This window comes from Poecile atricapillus, chromosome 3, assembly GCF_030490865.1.
Source record: "Poecile atricapillus isolate bPoeAtr1 chromosome 3, bPoeAtr1.hap1, whole genome shotgun sequence".
In the NCBI taxonomy this organism is placed as follows: domain Eukaryota; kingdom Metazoa; phylum Chordata; class Aves; order Passeriformes; family Paridae; genus Poecile; species Poecile atricapillus.
The window spans coordinates 43,796,963-43,814,692 of NC_081251.1; the positions used below are offsets into that span (position 1 = coordinate 43,796,963).

Genomic DNA, 17,730 nt, shown 5'->3' on the forward strand with positions numbered 1-17,730 from the left:
GGAATGGCAGGGGTATATATGTGTCAGTGAGTAGTGTGTCTCCTATACCAGATGAGCCTGAGAATCAGGTAATAGGTTTTTCTTTCCTTCCTTACTCTGCCAGTGTAGTGCTAAAGCAAGCCACATTGAACAGATCAGGGAATTTGCTCTAAAGTATTGATTATGGTTTCTCAGCTCTTTTAATAGCCTGAAAAGCCTCAGTGTTGCCGAAGCCTTTGTGTAGTTTCTGTAAGAACAGATAACTGTTTGCAGCATCCCTCTAGTGCCATTCACAGGTTGTGCTAACTGCACTGTCAAAGTCCTCTGCAAAGAGGGAGACACATTGTCTGGTGCTCAGTGGAGTAATTCAGTAATTCCTGGATGCTGCCTCTTTTTACTGAGATGCAGTTTGCTTTCCTGACTGCAGGCCCATTGGGGAGGAAGGGCTGGGGAGATGGCTTTGTGCTTTTCTCATCCTGTGCAGAACAGCATGCATCACAGCTGGAGTAGACTGGGAGAACAGTACTCCCCTCTCCCAAAATTATGTTATCTTGCACAGCAACTAGAAACCTACTAGGCAGCCAGCTGTAGTCTTGTGGTTCTCTATTACCTCTGTTAAGTCATGTGTTGCAGCTTTTCATCAGCAAATGTTCGACAATTCTGCATCATTGCCCAGGCACTGCAAGGTATCATCTTCTACATCACAAATGCTGTACAAATGGATCTTGGCATGTAACAATTTACAAGCATCCCCTTATTTCTCAGGCTGAGTCATCTGTTGTGAGTTGTCTTTGCTCAAACTCCTCTTACTTCCTTTTTCATCTTAAAGACACAAAAGAGGTCAAGACAGGGAAATTTGACCGAATTTTCAGAAGGCAATGGTCATTAACAGAAATGATGCAGTCACAGGTTACCTGAGTTCGGTAGGAAAGAAATTACAACCTGATTGTTGATGAAGTCAGTGATGATGACTTGTGTGATTAAGAACTGCTGGGGCAGGGTCTGAGGCTGCAAGGGAGGGAAAATCTGAGACTTTTGATGAATATTTGGGGTAATGACCCTGAGGTAATGTATGATGTGCTATATAGGTCAGAGTTAGGGTTTGGTTTCCCTCAAGAACCGACAGATCAGGATTTTAAGAAGGGCAGAGGAAGAATAGAGGAGTAGAATGGACCTGCTGCTGCTGCTAACAACCATTAAAAAAATACAAAGCCAGCTGCTCTCAGAGCAGAGCTTGATCCTTTCAGTGCCTTTAACAGCACAGTATATATTCAGAGGAGGGGAATTCATGAGGCCCTATGGACCTACACCATGGCATTACACAAAAATGCAAACCCGAACAATGGGTGGCCTCAGCGGTTCCATCTGGCTCACCATTAACAAGGTTAAAGTAAAGTGGGTTTCCTTGGCTGTGTCACACACAATTTACACTTCAGATGCTTTAACTTTGGAGCCAGACTGAAGGGAACACCACTCTAAACGCACGCGGCAAGAGTTGCCTAAGATGTGTGGTAAGCACATTTGGTACTGATGCTCTTTCAAAGATACAGACTGGTAGCATTTAGACAGTTTTTAATTACTATTTCCAAGTGTGGATTTTTTTTCCAAAGTAATTTTTTTAAAATTCTGTCAACAAACTAGAACTACAGTCAAATACTGTTTGCTCCAAGTAATTTACAGGCACAATAATATTAGAGGCTGGATTCAGTAGCAGCAGAAATTACTAGAGCCCTTAGAAATGTTGCCACCAGAATTTCCTGTATGAAAACCTCAAAACTTCAATGCACTTGGAAGCTAAAAGGAGGGATAGTGATACATATAAGTGTATTCTGTTGTAAAGCATTCTGCTTTCAGAGTCACCAAAGTACTTAGATAATAGCATAGTTAACCATGGCAGATAGTGACTTTTAAAAAACTTTTGCTCCAGAGGGGCAGTGGTATGTCAGCAGGCATATTGGCCTGTTAACTTCTATGCCATTGAGTGTAATAAGGCATGGGAATTAGCCCAGAATTTTGCAGAAATCAGGCTCTTTGTCACAGCTTTGACATATTTAAGGGAACCCAAGCGTCTGCTATGGTGTCTTATTCTTGAATAGAAATCAATTGTTATTGAATGAGTATCAAAGTTTATAATTTAATTTCAAAGCTATTTTATCTGTAAGACAAGCATTTGAGCAGTTAAATCTGTGGTAAAGAGCTAGGGCAATTTGCAGAGGGAGGATAGATCCATTGTTGCTGCAGAGGCGTTCTAGGCATTCTGCAGAATGGAGCAAGTGTTGCCCTGGATGACAAATGAACACACTACAAGAAATCTGGCCATCTTGGCTGCCTTTGACCATGAATAGTGAGAACCTAATAGTGCTCCTGAAGTTAAACAATTAAACTTGCATACCATAAAACCAGCAGACGCCGGTGACTCGCAGTTATCCCAGCAATGTCAGTAGTCTCACGTAGGAAGGTCTTCAGCTCATGCCATACTGAGCTTCCTCCTTGCTGAGCTGTGCAGTATTGCTGTGATGGGACACAATTCCTCTTCAGCATGCTGCTGAAAGGTTGGCATCAGCCTCACCAGGGTTCAGCAGTTGCTTTGTGCCTTCCTGGCTTTTCCAGCAGGTGAGACAGTGCCACTGGTGACGGCCTCCCATGCCTTTAATAAGGGGCTTTGTGTAGATGACCCTCTTCTTGTTTATCCTTCTTTTCACTCTCTTGTTCAGCTTTCTGACCCACCTTTATGGCCCCTCCGTGCTGCCTTTTCATCTCTCTTGCAAAGACAGGAATATCCTTGAACATGACACTTGCGTGTCTGAGTAGTATATGTCTCAGTCCTGTAATCATAGCCATGGTTATTGTAAAATGCAGTAATTTTATCAATTTAAAATCCTGTAAATTTGACAGGCATGTCAAAGTTGCCAAGCTCCTTTCAAAGGTTTCCTGCCCAATGCATTTGAGGTAACTACAGGCAAAATAAATTGAGCTGAGAAGTCATCTCGTCTAATTGGTGACAAACCATTGACATTCCCTTCTCCTCTCCCTTTTTAGCTGCTGGTCTGTCCCTGAGCAGAAGCTTTTGACTCAAGCCCTACCTTAACAATAGCCTGAAAAGGAAAGTAGAAAACTATTCTTGCTGAGCTGTGACAGGTGCTGTGCTTCCACAGGAAGCATTGCACTGGTAGGAAAATGGAGAAAGAATAACACAGCAAGGCAGAACCTGTGAAGGAGTAGAAGGAAAATAGTCCAGCTGCAAATAAAAGCATATGTCCAGCTGCAACTTGCATAAGCATGAAGTGGGAAATGCCCCAGCTACACTCTGCATGAGTGGAGGGACAGTTCATTAAAAAAAAGCATTAGTCAGCCTGAAATAGGGTGGGTTGATTTATGGGGAATATGTAAAAGAATGGTGTAAAAACCTGTTTCCTTAGAGGAGAGCTATTATGCATCTCTGTGCACTATATTTAGAGTATATTTAACTCAAAACACACAGCTCAGCTCCTTTTTGTCAGTTAAGTTCTTTTCCAGCTCGTTGTTTCTAACTGAAAGGAAATTCAGGCACAGCCACACAAAACTAAGTTGAACATCTGCATCTTCTGCCTGGAGTGTGTTTCTTTCATCCGCTCTTCACATACACACACCTACTGGTGGGGATCAGATGGAATATTATGATATTGACAAATTCATTAATCCTGATAGGAATCCAGTATAGATTTGTGTGAAAGCCATGTGTGTGCTGTGACCAGGGGTAAATCCCAGGCAGTGTGCCTGTTCCACATTGTAGTTCCTCTGCAAGAGCGTTTGAGGACAATGGGAATTTCATTGCTTAATCTACACTCTCCCACCTCCTGACAGTGTTTATCACACCCACAGTTGTGCCAATGCAATGATTTATGATTTTGTCTCAAAACTGGAGGTGTGATATGAAGCAAGCTAAATAAATGCTACAATTTGAAAAAAAGAAAAGTAAGTGAATTAACTGAAATTTTTTTCCTTTGAAAATTGGCTAGCATTTTAGTGACCTCATGGATCATCACAGGGATCATCCTCAGGAGTTTTTGAAAGCAGATCATATGCCTTTGGAAGCATTCTTCTTGGGAAGGGAGCTGTTTACTCAGTAACTATCTTCCACTTATTTTTACATTACCCAAGGAAAAGCTGTGAATGCAACACAAAATAGTTGAGCTGGAGTCCTGGTCACTTGCTGATATTTCTGGATGGTTTGCAGCATTGGAGCAGGATCCTTGGCACTCCCTGCATTCTGCCTGGCCCAGCACACTGTTGCTGGCTTGTTTTGCAGTACAGAGTATGAAAACAGAAGGGCACCCTGGGAACTGCTCCTGATGCTGCCAAGACAGCAAGCAGCGGTGGCACTCGCTGTGCAGAGCTTTGCAGGAAACTGGAATGAAATCTAAGCATGGTGGTTTATTGAGGACATTCTAGCACTGATTTTTTCATCATGTAGAAAGTGTGCACTTTCTTAATCTGATTCTCAAATTTGTGCTGCCTGCCAACAGGGAATGTAAAAGACGTGTGGAGGGGATTTCAGCATTTATGTGAAGTCCAATTAAACTCATGATAGCCCTAATTTTCTGTGTAATGTTTCTGATGTAATTGAAATTACTTTTCACAACTTGTCTATGACTTTTCACAATAATAGTTGGACAGTGGTGAAATAGCTGTCAAAGAGAACAGTTTCAAAATCAGGTATTTTATGTCTTGTTCAGGATGTGCTTGATTCCTGCGCTAGGTCATTGAATGGCAGTTTGTGGCCTGATCACCATATGGTTGTATTTGTTGTACCATAACTTTCCTTGGTGTACCAGATATAATCCTGAGGGGCACAGACTTGGATCTTCTAAGCTATGAGGCCCTTGCTTACCTCTGAAGTCAGTGGGACTTAGGCATTTAAATACCCATAAATGTTTGATTGTACCTGACAGTGTCACACAGGCTGCCTCTGACTGAGAAAGGAGGTTCTTTTACCAGCTTCTGAGCCTGGGAAGGATGAGACTTTTCATGAGGGAATTTTGTGGGCTGTGCTTGAAATCCAGACTTCTGAGTGACAGACATAGTCTTCATTCACTTTGTGGTTGTGTGGAATTGTGTATTTACAGGAATTTTGGATATTTTGAACATAAGGTTTGTAAGGAGGAGACAAAGGGATCTTGATTAGGAGCAAAGTTTTCTGTCCTTTTAGATTTTCAAGAGTGAGGTTGGTTTAATAAACAATTGACTTGTTCCTGGAAGTATCCAGGAATATTGTAGGAAGTGACAGATTTCTAAAGGTCTGGTCCCTTGTCTTCTGTGGCTAACATTGTTCAGGTGTGACTATTTCCAACCTCACAAAAGGCGTTTGTTTCCTAGATTTGATGTTTAGGTGCTGCCAAGAGACTCAAATGCCAAATTTAACTTGCTGTCTGTGTCTTGTGTCAGCTGGGTTTTTTACTGGACAGCAGCAGCTCTGTGCTCTAGCTTTTACAGCTGAGTCCCTCAAGAATTACCAGGTTGACTTCTGAGTTCTCTTCACTTGTATGGCCTAAGCCAATGAGCACACTTCTAACCTACTCAGAAGGTCCCCGAGTTCATCACATACCATTTCCCATCCTCCTTCTCTGGGGAACCAGGGTCAGTGACCAGTTGCAAGAGCATTACACCCAGTGATGGAAGCAGCACAAGATATGGGGATGACTGTATCTGATGAGGACAGGCAGTGATGGAGGCTCTGAGATTCCATCAGGCTCAGAGGGTGAAGACTTCAGCTACAAAGCAGCCCCTAATGGTGCTGTGATACAGATAGCCAACACTGACACCCAGTACAACTTGTTATTGTGCACACTAAGGACTGTGGCACCCATGTGCCACCCCTCAGGAGCAGCTGTGAGAAAGGACACTGCCCGGGGAGGACACTGGCTGGATGGGAGGGACCCTGCTCCAGACTGATGCTGAGAAGCTGTGCTCCCTCACACTGCCTGCCAGTGAACTCCCTCCTCCCTCTAGCACTGAGTGTTTATCCAAAATGAAAAAAGAATAAATTCAGTTTGCTGTCAGCTGTGAGTTCAAATCCACTGCCTCAGCTGTGATATTTTAAGGTCGTGTGGCAGGAGGATACTCTCAATTTTTCCTCTGGAAGATCTGTCACTAGAATAATTAACTGCTCAACGAATAGTCTCCATAACCTTGTAGCGGTATGGTAAATAATCAGTAAAGCAGGAAGAAACTGAGTTTCAGTCAGGGCTAATGAAGTCCTATGGATTTGACATATTATATGTCCCATTCCGAGACCCTGCAGAATGTCTCAATCACCTTTCTGTGTCTTCTAAGGTGCCCTAGAGCCTGGGATCTGAGGAGAGCAGACAGGCTACCAGCATAACTGAGTAATCCTTTATTTTACTGGAAGTCAGGATTTTCTTTCCAAATTGGAAGTAACCAAACTTGTAACAATCCCTTTATAACCATTTTCCAATTCAGTTCCTTGCTGCCTGTGCACACTTCACTAAGTGACTGCAAAGGCACACATGCCTTCTTCCACCCCAACCAGTGGTCTGATTTATCACTAGCAACTTGTGAGCTTGCATTAAAACAAGTTGCCCTTTCTGCCTCCATGCACTTCCAGTCTTTAAAGTACAGTGTTCCTGCTTTGCACAGTGAGGGCTTACTGGGTAACTGGAGGGCTGTTTGCTTCAGAGTATAAATGAATTAAGGCAAGACATGATGCTGGCATTAAGCATTCCTCTGGTTTGTGACTGTTTTCAAAATTGTAAATTCAGGGCTTCCATAGTTGAAGTTGTGGCTTGAATATGAATTTCTGATCAAAACTACAGGAAGTTGGTTGTGTTGTGTTCAGTGAGAGTATATATTGTGTTTTCCTGTGGCAGGTTTACTCAATGTCCAGCTTGTAATCTGTTCTTCCCCTGCCATGATCACAACTGGGATGCTCTTATCTGAATTGTTCTTTGCTTTCAAACATTTTATTTAAGTCTAGGGTTCCTTTTTATCAAATCTCTTTAGACTTCATCAGTTCTGCCAGAAAAACTGATCCTTGGCCTATAAACATCCTTAATTTTGAAATCATTCATTCTTTCTTAGGCTGAAAGGCTGAGCACAAATGGGCAGAAGATACATCACTCTTGCCATAATTCTTTGGTTTTCTTTTTCAAACTTCGTGATTTATGCTGTGTTCTGCTTTCAAATGTTACATCAACCAGCAAACACAGATTTACAGGTGGAACGAAGAAGCTTCAGCCTACATTGCTCTGTGGCCTCACAGTTTGTATCAACCCGACCTCTACAACCAGCCTCAGCTACTGCAGTGCGACTTCTCAGAATTCATACACAGTGGGAAATTTTCTGTGTTACATTATTAAAGATAACAGAAAATAAGCTCACTGAAGTCATCAAAATTGCTCTGATTCTGCACCCGTGTGACTGAGATCAGAACTAAGGCCATTAAGATGCTCTGTTTCTGGGAAGTAGCAATATTTAAGAAGAATATTTTAACTTCATTGTTATAGTTTCACTGCAGTGATATCACTTAATCTACATAATCCCAACCAAGAGGGATAAACTGATCTGGCTTACCACATATAGGGAAACTATTTATGTTCCATTATTTTTAACTGTACACAGAATTTTAAAAATTCAGATAAATAAGTATTAAACATGTGCATGAGATTTGCCATCCTGAGGCCAAACAAAGAAAAAGGAAACACCAAATTCTGAATTAACAATAATTTTTATATGCATAAATGTGCTTTTTATTCTTATGTACACAATTAATAGTGAGAATTAATGATGAGGATAAATCCAGTGGTGATACAGGGCAGAACAGTAGAAAATGACATTATTTCTCTTTTAATGCTCAGGGATCAGGCAGTGTGGGACAACAAGAATACCTGCCTCAGGTGGGAATTAAAAGCTTTAACATATAAGGCTTAATCCTGTTGCAGCTGAAATCCTCTCTTCACACTTCACTGTTGCTTCTGCATTTTAATGTGAAAAGTTGCAAAACAATTTATTTTCTTTAAGATACTGAAAGCCTCTTAAAAATGTGCTACAGAAAATGCTCATCATTTAGCAATAATATATGAAGCTAGTCCATTTTAGACATTCTTAAGATGCAAGTTCAGAAAAGGGAATAAAGTGAATGCTTTCTTTCTTAGCCAGTGCAATCAGGGTGATGCAGATTTTCCTTACCATTAAAGTGTGGCTATAGAGCATCTGAATTATTTAATTGTTCTTGGGGGTTCTGAATGTGTGCACTCACAGGTGCTATTTCCAGCAAAACCAAGCACCATGTTTGATACCCTTTTGTTCCACATTTGGGATAAGAAGCCCTCCATGTGATTCATGTCAAAGGACATGACTTCCTACATCAGTGCCATGAGCTCTGGAAAGAACCCCCATAGATATAGCTGGCGTGGTCTCCTCATAGAAAGTGTGTCAGACAGTAACCATCTCTTTGTTTCTGAAGAATGAAATGAAAATGTGAGCTGCTGCTGGTTAAATGCTGCAATCCTTAACACTCATGAAGCCTGTGTTTCACGCATGTCATCTAATTTGGTGTATGTAATAGAAGAATCCATTTCAAGGCTAGGATCTAAGTCAGTCCATACTCCTGTCACCAGATATTCTGGAACTTTGTGCATGATACTGATTTATATGAAGTATCTAAAGTCATGCCACTCTAAACTGGTATTTGGGGAGGAAGAATAGGTTATAAACTTCCAGAGCAACCTTCTTCCTCCTCTTTCTCTACTGCAGATTGTTTCAGTGCTCCAGCCTACTGCCAGGATGCCATTTGCTGTTTCCTGCTGTTGTGTGAGTTGGCGTCACTTGTATTTGCTGAATTTGTTGTATTTGCTGCTAATGTTAGCGATGAAATAAGGAACAAAATGGAAAAGGCAATTTTTAACAACTGATTCCCAGTCACCTACTGCCTTTTTATCTCATCTGTGGATTAACTGATCAGTGGATGTGGAAACCCTGGAACCAGCTCTGCTGAGAGGCAGATAAGGTCAGGCATGCCTCTTAGCTCATGACCAGCACCTCACTGACCCAGAAAGAGTTGAGCCGGTTTTATGCAGCGTGCATCCTTATCCACATGGCCAGGAGGCTCAAGCCACCCCTGTGAAAGGCTTCTAGTGTTACCGAGCTAGGCTTCTGTAAGCAGGGGCACGGAGCAGTGCTTTCAGACACAGGCAGCCGAGGAGTGCTCGGCTCTGGCCACCCCCGCGCCCACCCAGGGCAGAGCCCAGGCAGCCTTTCCACCAGCATCAACTGTGGAAAATACGTACTTCTTAAAAAATTACTGCATACAGAGCTGTTCTTGTTGAAAAAATGGTTCCTTTTATTATTCACACAGAAATTAAAGCTTACAAGGGAAATTTGTGTTTGGGAGTATTTGTGTGTGTGGTTTCATAGCGCAAAAAGATTAACAGTAGTCAACTTACTTGAAATCATGGTATAACATTTCATGTTTGAAATGTGTGATATATGACTGTTTAGAACATAACTTCCTTAAACCATAGCTGATTTTGTATCTGCTTTATCTGGATGGGTTAAAGCCATTAAAATACACACATTCTTTCCATGCTATATTGATACTATAGGAGCAAAACCATCTTTCATGTTATTTAGAAAAAAAAGACTTCACTTTGTAAATTGTTATTTCAGGACTTTTTAGCTCTTAATATAAAGAAAACCCTTTTGTTGTAATACATGAAAATGCATTCAAATCATTCCTCTATGAGGATGCATTTCCTAAGGATTTTTGTGTGATTGTGTGAAAAACAATTTTCCTCCATGCCTGTGAAGGGAGTAGAGATAAGGTTTCGTGGAAAGGAAGAATGGAAATTGACATCGTTGAAGTTATTTTTTAAGATCTGCTGTCTCTGTAGTTCTTTCCATTTTTGTGGAGAAAAAGCTGCATTTTGTGCATTTTGAGCCACCTTTCTGTTTCATTGTTGTTCTTGGTTGTGAAAAAACAAAGCAAACCCCATCACCTTCCAGTAAAATTGTATTAGCAGATTGTAAACAGTTTTATTTCCTCATGAACTTAAGCTAAATTCTATCCTGACAGGCCTGATTTATCAGGCAAATGCCACACGTTGTTTGTCAGCTTCTTTGTTGGGGGGAAGGGGGAGGGGAAACCCGAGCAACAAAAGACCGTAACCTATTGATATTACTTCTGTGATACACTGGGGAAAATAGATTGATTTAGAACTAACCACAGAAAACTAGTCGATCTGATGAGTTTACAACAGAGCATTTTTATTTATTTATTTGTAACAAGAGTAAACATCATCAATATTCCACCCTGCGTTATTGGAAGCTTGGCAGACAGTGTGGGTTTGTGTCAGCGTGCTGGGGCTATCTGTAAAATGAAAGAAGGCAAGCTTAAAAAAAAAATGGAGGGACCTGGTTTTTAAAGTCTCAGATCTCTGGTACATTATCATGAGTTCTAGGATTCACAGGACAAATAGATGTGTGAGCTTTTTAGCTTTTTAAATTGTGTTTCATCTTTTTTCTCTTTAAGAGGTTATCTTTTTTTTAAATTTATATTTCTGTTATATATCTCAAAAAGCTAGTAGACCACAGGAAATTTTCTAACTGAATTTCACCGAAGAATGCCAGCCTGCAATTAACTTTCCCAGCATGTCACCACTGCACAGTGTTTTGCATGAACGAGGAGTTTAGGGTAGCAAATACTCACAGGACCCACACAAACCTAAATGTGGCACCAGTGTGCCATTTTCTGCATTGATAATACACTGTTTTACAACATTCTTGATTAAAAATACTTAGTTTTAAAATTAAACTGTGTTTTTTTTTTTCCCATGGATTGGTAAATTGGGGTGCTGGTGAGATTTTCTGCCTCATTGTAAGCCTGCTTGATGGACAAGCCATAAATAATCTGATGAAGATGGTAAATATTCCTTTCTCTATTTTATTTAACAAGATAATTTCACGTGGCCTTAATTATTATTTCAGTAGTATTTCCATATTCACTGCTTTGAGTTCTAATATGTTTCTAGAGTGTTTTCAAAGTTAGCTTTATTCTCCCCTGCATTCAGCTACATCTTAAGAATTAAAGGTTGATAACCAGAATGGTGTAGACCCCAGCAATGCATGTGTGAGCAGAAACATCCCATCCATTTCCCTGTCAGACGGCAAGAGCAGAGTGTCTTGTTAGTTCACCAAAATGCTTTGGGTTGAAAGGAACCTTAAAGACCATCTAGTTCCAACCTGCCCTACTATGGGCAGAGATACCTTCCACTAGACCAGAGCCCCATCCAACTTGGCTTTTCAAGCTGCAACAAAGACAGCTTGATAATAGCATATCCTCGATAGTCCAGAAGATCCTTTCAGCCCTGCTGAGGTGTTGGAGGTCTTTCTCACTTGTCCCAGGTGGTGCCTGAGCAAAAATACTCCACCCTAAGCTTTTGTAAGTGTAAGCCATATCCAGGTGAAAATCTTAGTTATATCTAAGACCCATTTTTCTATTAAATCATGGATAGTTTAACAGCCATTTACAAAATAGAATAGTTGAAGTGATCTGCTGCCTGTTCCGTTTGCCTTTCTTTAGGTATGTTGTGAAAGTAGTGGCTGAAAAGGACAGCACATTTTGGTAGTATTTTAAACATTTCCTTTATGCTTTAACTGCACAGTTGCATTCAGTGTATTGTAACAGCATCTCACATGCACATGCTGCTAGAATTCCATGCTGTTTTTTAAGGCATTAACCTTGCAAGATGGAGTATTGTTAGCCAAGAATCTCTTTTTGTAGTCTGATAGCATTCAGAAAGGAAGAACAAAAGAGGAATTGGTGTGGGGTATATCCTGGTGAATTATTTTAGTCTTCCTCTGACTGTACCCCCTTCTCTCCCTTTCCTATCCCTGTAAGATGTTAACCCCTTATGCCCTGCTCCCCCTCCCCCAAGTCAGTCACTAGGGTAATTTTACAGTATTTTTCTCACAACAGAGGGGTCTAGGGTTGCACATATTATTCTCTACTTGTCATATGTATTGGATTATCATCTGAATTATATTATAAAACAGCTCAAAGAAGCAAGCAGTTGTGTTTACCTAGTGCTGCTTAGGACACCTGAGTTGTTACTGTGGAAAATGTATTTGCAAGGCAAGGATATTGTTGTTTTAAAAAGTTTAGGGCTGGGGTGTGCTTTCTGAGTAGGAGTATCTGATTGCTGGAACAAGGACATAAAGCTAAAGACTAGATGGTATTATTTGGTTGTGAAATTGAGTACTTCTCATTAATACAATTAATACAATTAATTGTAATTAATTATACAATTAATACAGCATAGTTTATGTTCAAATCTGTACACTTCTGCTTCTTCATGTTTCCTTTAATATGTATCATTTTATGCAATCGTAAATCCATCGTAAAGGAGAATTTAGGAGGTTTTTTTAACCTTGCTATATGCTCTCTTCTTTCTTCATTAGTTGGTATTAATGTTACAGTTCTTACGAGAGTATTGAAATATAATGCTAGACAAGTTCTTCAAGATGTTCCTGTATTAAGATGTTCATCTTTTTTATATTAAAAAATCACCCTGATTCACCTTCCTGTCAGTGCTGTAGAGAAGAAAGGATTTCCCGTTAGGATAATTGCCATCTCTTTGTATTTTTGAGCCTGAAGCTAGCTAGCAAATCATGGAAGCCTACTGTGAGAAAGACAATCCTATTTTAACAAATCCTTCTTACTTTTGTTCTTTGTAAGTGGTGATTCTATTATAATTGCACATTTAAGGGCTTTTTGTGTTTTATTCATCTCATGATAGAATTTACATATAAACTTTTATTTAAGCTAACATACATTCTTTCTGTGGTGCTTCAGAAGTGAGCAGATACTTGCTTTGGTTGCACTAACCTAGAGTTTCTGAGAGCAGAGTCAAATGTGAGTTGTTCGGTTTTCATGGCAGGAGCCAGCTTGTGTGTTGCTCTGTGCATGCAGGTACGTAGAGATGTGGAAGTGTAAGCTCCCATGTGCACATTGTCAGCTTTCATGGTGTTGTGGCATGGGTAGATGCAGCAGAGAGGAGCAAAAGGCTGAAGAGCTCAGGACAAAAGGGTTAATGCCATACCCTAATGCCTGGGGATGATGCTGTGCATCATTTGTGAGCTCTGAGGTGGCTGACCGCTTCCATTTTGGGATAAATCTCTTGGAAAGGGAAGGCATTTCAGAGCGAGGTGTGCTCTGGTCTCCTGGTAAGAATGATTGACAAGGAATGAATAAATAGTTAAAAGAACTGAATAATTATCACCCTCCTCTGTAGGTCCAGGCACACCCTGGCTGGCACATATATATTCTAATGTGACACTTTACTCAGATGCTTCAATTGATTGGTAACAAAAAACATCCCCAAAAAGCCAAATCAGAGTTTCATCACAACTGCTTCTGATAGAGTTTTTCTTTTACAGTAACATTTCAGTGACAATTTAAATAAATGCGAGGAATTAGAATATTTTGCAAATAGGATGTATTGGTGGAGTATATGTGCAAAGGGGAGGCTGCTTGAGTGGAAGCAGGGTCCCTGACAGCAGGTTCTTTGCTGGTTGGTGAGGTGAAACAGTCCACTGAATTGGATAACACAGAGCATACCATAGTGACTGATTAAATTGATTTGTCCGTGGCTACTGACTACCCTGCTACTGAGGCCCTTTGCCCTATTTTCAAACTTTTTTCTTTTTTTTCACCATTCTAAACAGATGTGATGTTAAAGGAGAAATGTGCTGGTGCACGCACAGCCATAAAATTCCATATTGTGAATTAAGATCAAAACCTCAATTTCCAGCATGTCTGCACACTCCTATGGTATACTGTGTTATAATGCATTTATCCCAGGAATAAGTACAATGCTAGAAACCAATGACAAAGGTAATAATAAACATTCTCTACTATAACCTAAATTACAATCAGTACCACATCTGTGAATTCCTAGATGTATTCATTGGAAGGGGAGAAAGTAAAACACTTAAAGATTTTTACTTGTTGCTGTTGTTTCATTTCTCTTAATTGCAAGGCTTATTTCCTCATTACTTTTTCCAGAAGGTGTTTAGAAAGCTTGTGATGGAAACACAGCGGAATGCCTGTTAGGAAATGCTGAGCATACTGTCAAGTGGGGGTCACTAATTTGAAAATACCTTCAATTATTTGGAAAAAAGTAGTCAGAGGAATACTGTTTAATAACTTGATTTTTATTTTTTTTTAACTATAGGAGAAAAAAGCTTGATATTTTGGTTTTACATCAGGATGTTTGGATTTGACAATGTACTTAGTATGTCATTTCCCTTCCTGTGCTAGGGAAATCAATACTAAGTGATAATGGGCTGGTACATGTTATTTTCTTTGTGATTCAAGGGAAGCTTTATTAGACTGTGTGTCTCTTCATGGGTTAGTCTGTAGTATATGCAGACAGAGTAGTGTAATCATAGTCTTCAAATTCCACTGAAAAATCACATTTCAGCGCAATGGTGACATCAAAATGGAACCAGTTCACCTAAAATATGTCACTGCAGTTGTAGAAGTGCAGAGTTCATTGTACTGGGCTTGGTTTCTTCTTACTTGTTTTTAGGTAAGATGCAACAATAAATCACGATAATTTCCGAAAGGATAATAATGTTCTGTTCATTATTTAACTTCATTGAATTGTTGGTGACTCTTGTAGGACATGATGGAATGCAGCATGCCATGAGCAACTTGTGCTGTTTTTTCATTTGTCTGGTTGGTATCTTGCTACTAGTGGTAAAGAGGCGTGAAATTGAGGGTGCCAGGGATTGTTTCTTGGAGTGGAATTACAAATGTTGATATTTGCAATCTTTTTTAAAAATTATACAGGTTTTATCAATAGCATTTCTTTGCAAGGTAAAGCAAATTCAATACATAAGCTGTACATAAGCTTTGCATGGACTAAACTTCTTGATATTGTATAAACTATTAGGCACTACTAAATACTGGGTGAAATAGTCAAACAGTATTTTGTTACTTTCCAGGAATCTGGAAAGCTAAAATATCTTTATGTGGGCTTGATCCAGAGCACTTTGCAGTATTTTGTACATATAGTTACAGTCTTTTTTTTAATCCTTAAATTGACTCCACAGACCTAAGTATTTGTGAAATTTATTTTTTTAAATTAGTTGGTGGTTAAGGGAAAGGAAAAAAAACAAATAAAACTGGTTTAATTATTTCCAGTAACATGTTATATTATTATAAATGAAATGTCTATGCATTCAGTGCAGGTTTTATAAAACAAAGAAACAGAAACCATACAAAAGCAGCTAAAATAGAAAACTCAGTGGTGCACGTAAGGTCACCATGCCAAGGGCGTGTAATTATTTCTTTGTATCATATGTTAGAATAACGTAATCCAATAACTGGTGTTCCTGGTGTGTGTTACAAAGGATTCAGTGAGGAATTGCTGGAGAGTTCTTCAGGACTCCCCTGGCTGACAAGGTTAAATAGAAGAGGTTTTGTGGGTTTCGGCTGTTCCTGAGAAGTGTGGCAGGAGGGGCTCCCGGCAGCGCATCCCATGGGAAGCGCCACCCCGGCCACACCACGTGGAGAGGAAACAAACACAGATTCATGACCCTTCCCGAGGCTTTACTGAGTTTATTTTGAATCGGACCCCTAAATGCCATTAGAGACCCCGTGTCCCCACTGTGAATGCTTGGCCCGCTGCCTTGGGCCGCCGTGCCTGGGCTGAGCTGGAGGAGCCGAGGTGCCGGGCCCTAGGACAGAGCCAGTCCGGGATCGTGGCGGGCACCGCATCCCTCCTGGGGCTTGTGTTTCCCTGGCAGCGAGCCCCGCGTTCCTCGGGAGCTGTCTGGGGAGCGGCCGAGCCGGAGCATCCCCGCTCGGACGGGGCCGGCACAGCGGGACGCGAGTCCCGGGGCGAGCGGGGACACCGGGGCGGGGATGGCTGGAGATCTGGTGCCCTCTAGTGGGGCCGGGCCCGGGCCCGCAGGAAACCTTCCCGCTGGACGCCGCATTGCATAACTCCTTCTCTGTCTCTCTTTGGTTTTAGATGCTACAACTGTGGTGGCCTCGACCACCACGCTAAGGAATGTAGTCTACCTCCGCAGCCAAAGAAGTGCCATTACTGTCAGAGCATCATGCACATGGTGGCTAACTGCCCCCATAAAACTGTCTCGCAGCAGCCCACTAGTTCTCAGGGAAGACACGAAGCCGAACCACAGCCTTCCACTTCTGCCTTCCTGAGAGAAGGGGGAGGAACGCACGGCTTCTCGTCTCCACCGTACTCTCAGGAAGGCAGGTCGGAGATCTCGGAGCGCTCGGGAAGGTCACCACAGGAAGCTTCGTCGAGTAAGTTGTCTGCGTCGCCTGAAGAACCGAACAGAAAGGGGCCTTCTGTTCAGAAAAGGAAAAAAACTTAATGCATTTGTCATAATGTTCCGTTTTCTTTACCCTCTTGGGATGTCTACCTCATGCAAGTACAGGGGAAATAATTCATTATCAGTAGCTGACCTGGAATTTTAACTACTGTTGAGGAACTGTGAATTTTTTTGTTGTTGCTTTTTTTTTTCTTTGATAGACAAATCACTCCAAACAAAATACATTTGAGCAGGGTGCATTATGTTTTACCTTCTGTGTGTATGTATGAGTGTGCATGTGCGTGTATGTGTACATATCTATAAATATATATTTTTCCACCAGACCATTCTCCAGATTCCACAAGACATTACTGTGAAGCAAAAGTCACAGTACCCAATGTTCCTGAACTCATTCCTAGAACCTGTTTCCAAACATGTTCAAAAAGCAAACAAGAAAACCCAATTTTCTGAAATTTCACTCAGAAGCAAACCAAACCTGATAAACCACACAAAAAACTGACATCAAGACTGTTACTTCTCTTGTCAACCAAAGGATACTTTCATATTTCAAAGCTGCCATATGGTACTAAAGATACTAAGACATCCCCCATGTACCATCAATTTGAATTACTTCCTTTTCCTTCTCCACAAAGTATCAAAACCTCTCCCATCCCCATGCTGGTGCAGGACAGTTTCATGACTCAAGACGACTCTCATTGCCACCATCCTTTGTTGGTGAGGAGTTTAAAGCTCCAGAAAAGACAATGAATGTGTAGTTTCTGTGATGGTTTCTCAAAACGTCTTGTTAAATTAATATGATTGTAAGTGTAATTTAGATGTCTGTTGCGTAGGGGAGAATGTATAAAAGTTGTTACCAAACAGACCCTTTTGAGTGGTGTCAGGATGCCATCCTGGCTAGCCATTTGTATACTGTGAACATTTAGGGTACCTTGGTGGCAGTAGTAGCCGCAGCAGCAGCAGTTTCTCTTGGTCCCAAGTAGCGTCCCTCAATTTGAAGGGTCTTCCCCCTTATTTCCCATTGAAATACCATGGAGAGAACTCCCTTTTCTTGTTGTTGTTGTCTGTTTGGGTTTTAAAGAAAACAAAGTGCAAAGCCAGTGAGATCCTGGGCTAAGTAGTTTCTTAAGACTAAAGGTTAATGTGTACTTGGGGTTGCTCAGCTAGCCTCCCTAGATGATGATACGGCATGGGTGCAGACCAGCCTGAGTGGAGGGACCTGCAAATCTGCTAGAAGCCCTGAGCATCATCTACTTCTTGTGGACTGGGGGCTGCAGCTGACCAGCCTTGGTCCAGAGTGCCCTAGGACCACACACTTGTGTGTGAAAGAGGAGAAAGATTGGTGGCCTCAGAGTGAGACTCCCTGGGCTGCAGGCCTTGCTCGGGGTTAAT

At 41.1% G+C, this 17,730-nt stretch overlaps 1 protein-coding gene across 3 annotated transcripts in view; it reads left to right on the plus strand.

Moving 5' to 3' along the window:
• The window catches only part of LIN28B (lin-28 homolog B), a 94,788-nt gene extending 78,005 nt beyond the window's left edge, over positions 1-16,783 (plus strand). For 2 of the 3 annotated variants that reach the window (XM_058835552.1, XM_058835553.1), the window contains exon 5: positions 16,014-16,399. In XM_058835552.1, coding sequence (XP_058691535.1) covers positions 16,014-16,383 — 370 coding nt within the window. In that variant the 3' untranslated portion in view covers positions 16,384-16,399. Of the gene's footprint in view, positions 1-16,013 lie in introns of all 3 variants that reach the window. The other variant, XM_058835554.1, reaches the window with a different exon arrangement.
• The last annotated feature ends 947 nt before the right edge of the window (positions 16,784-17,730 follow it).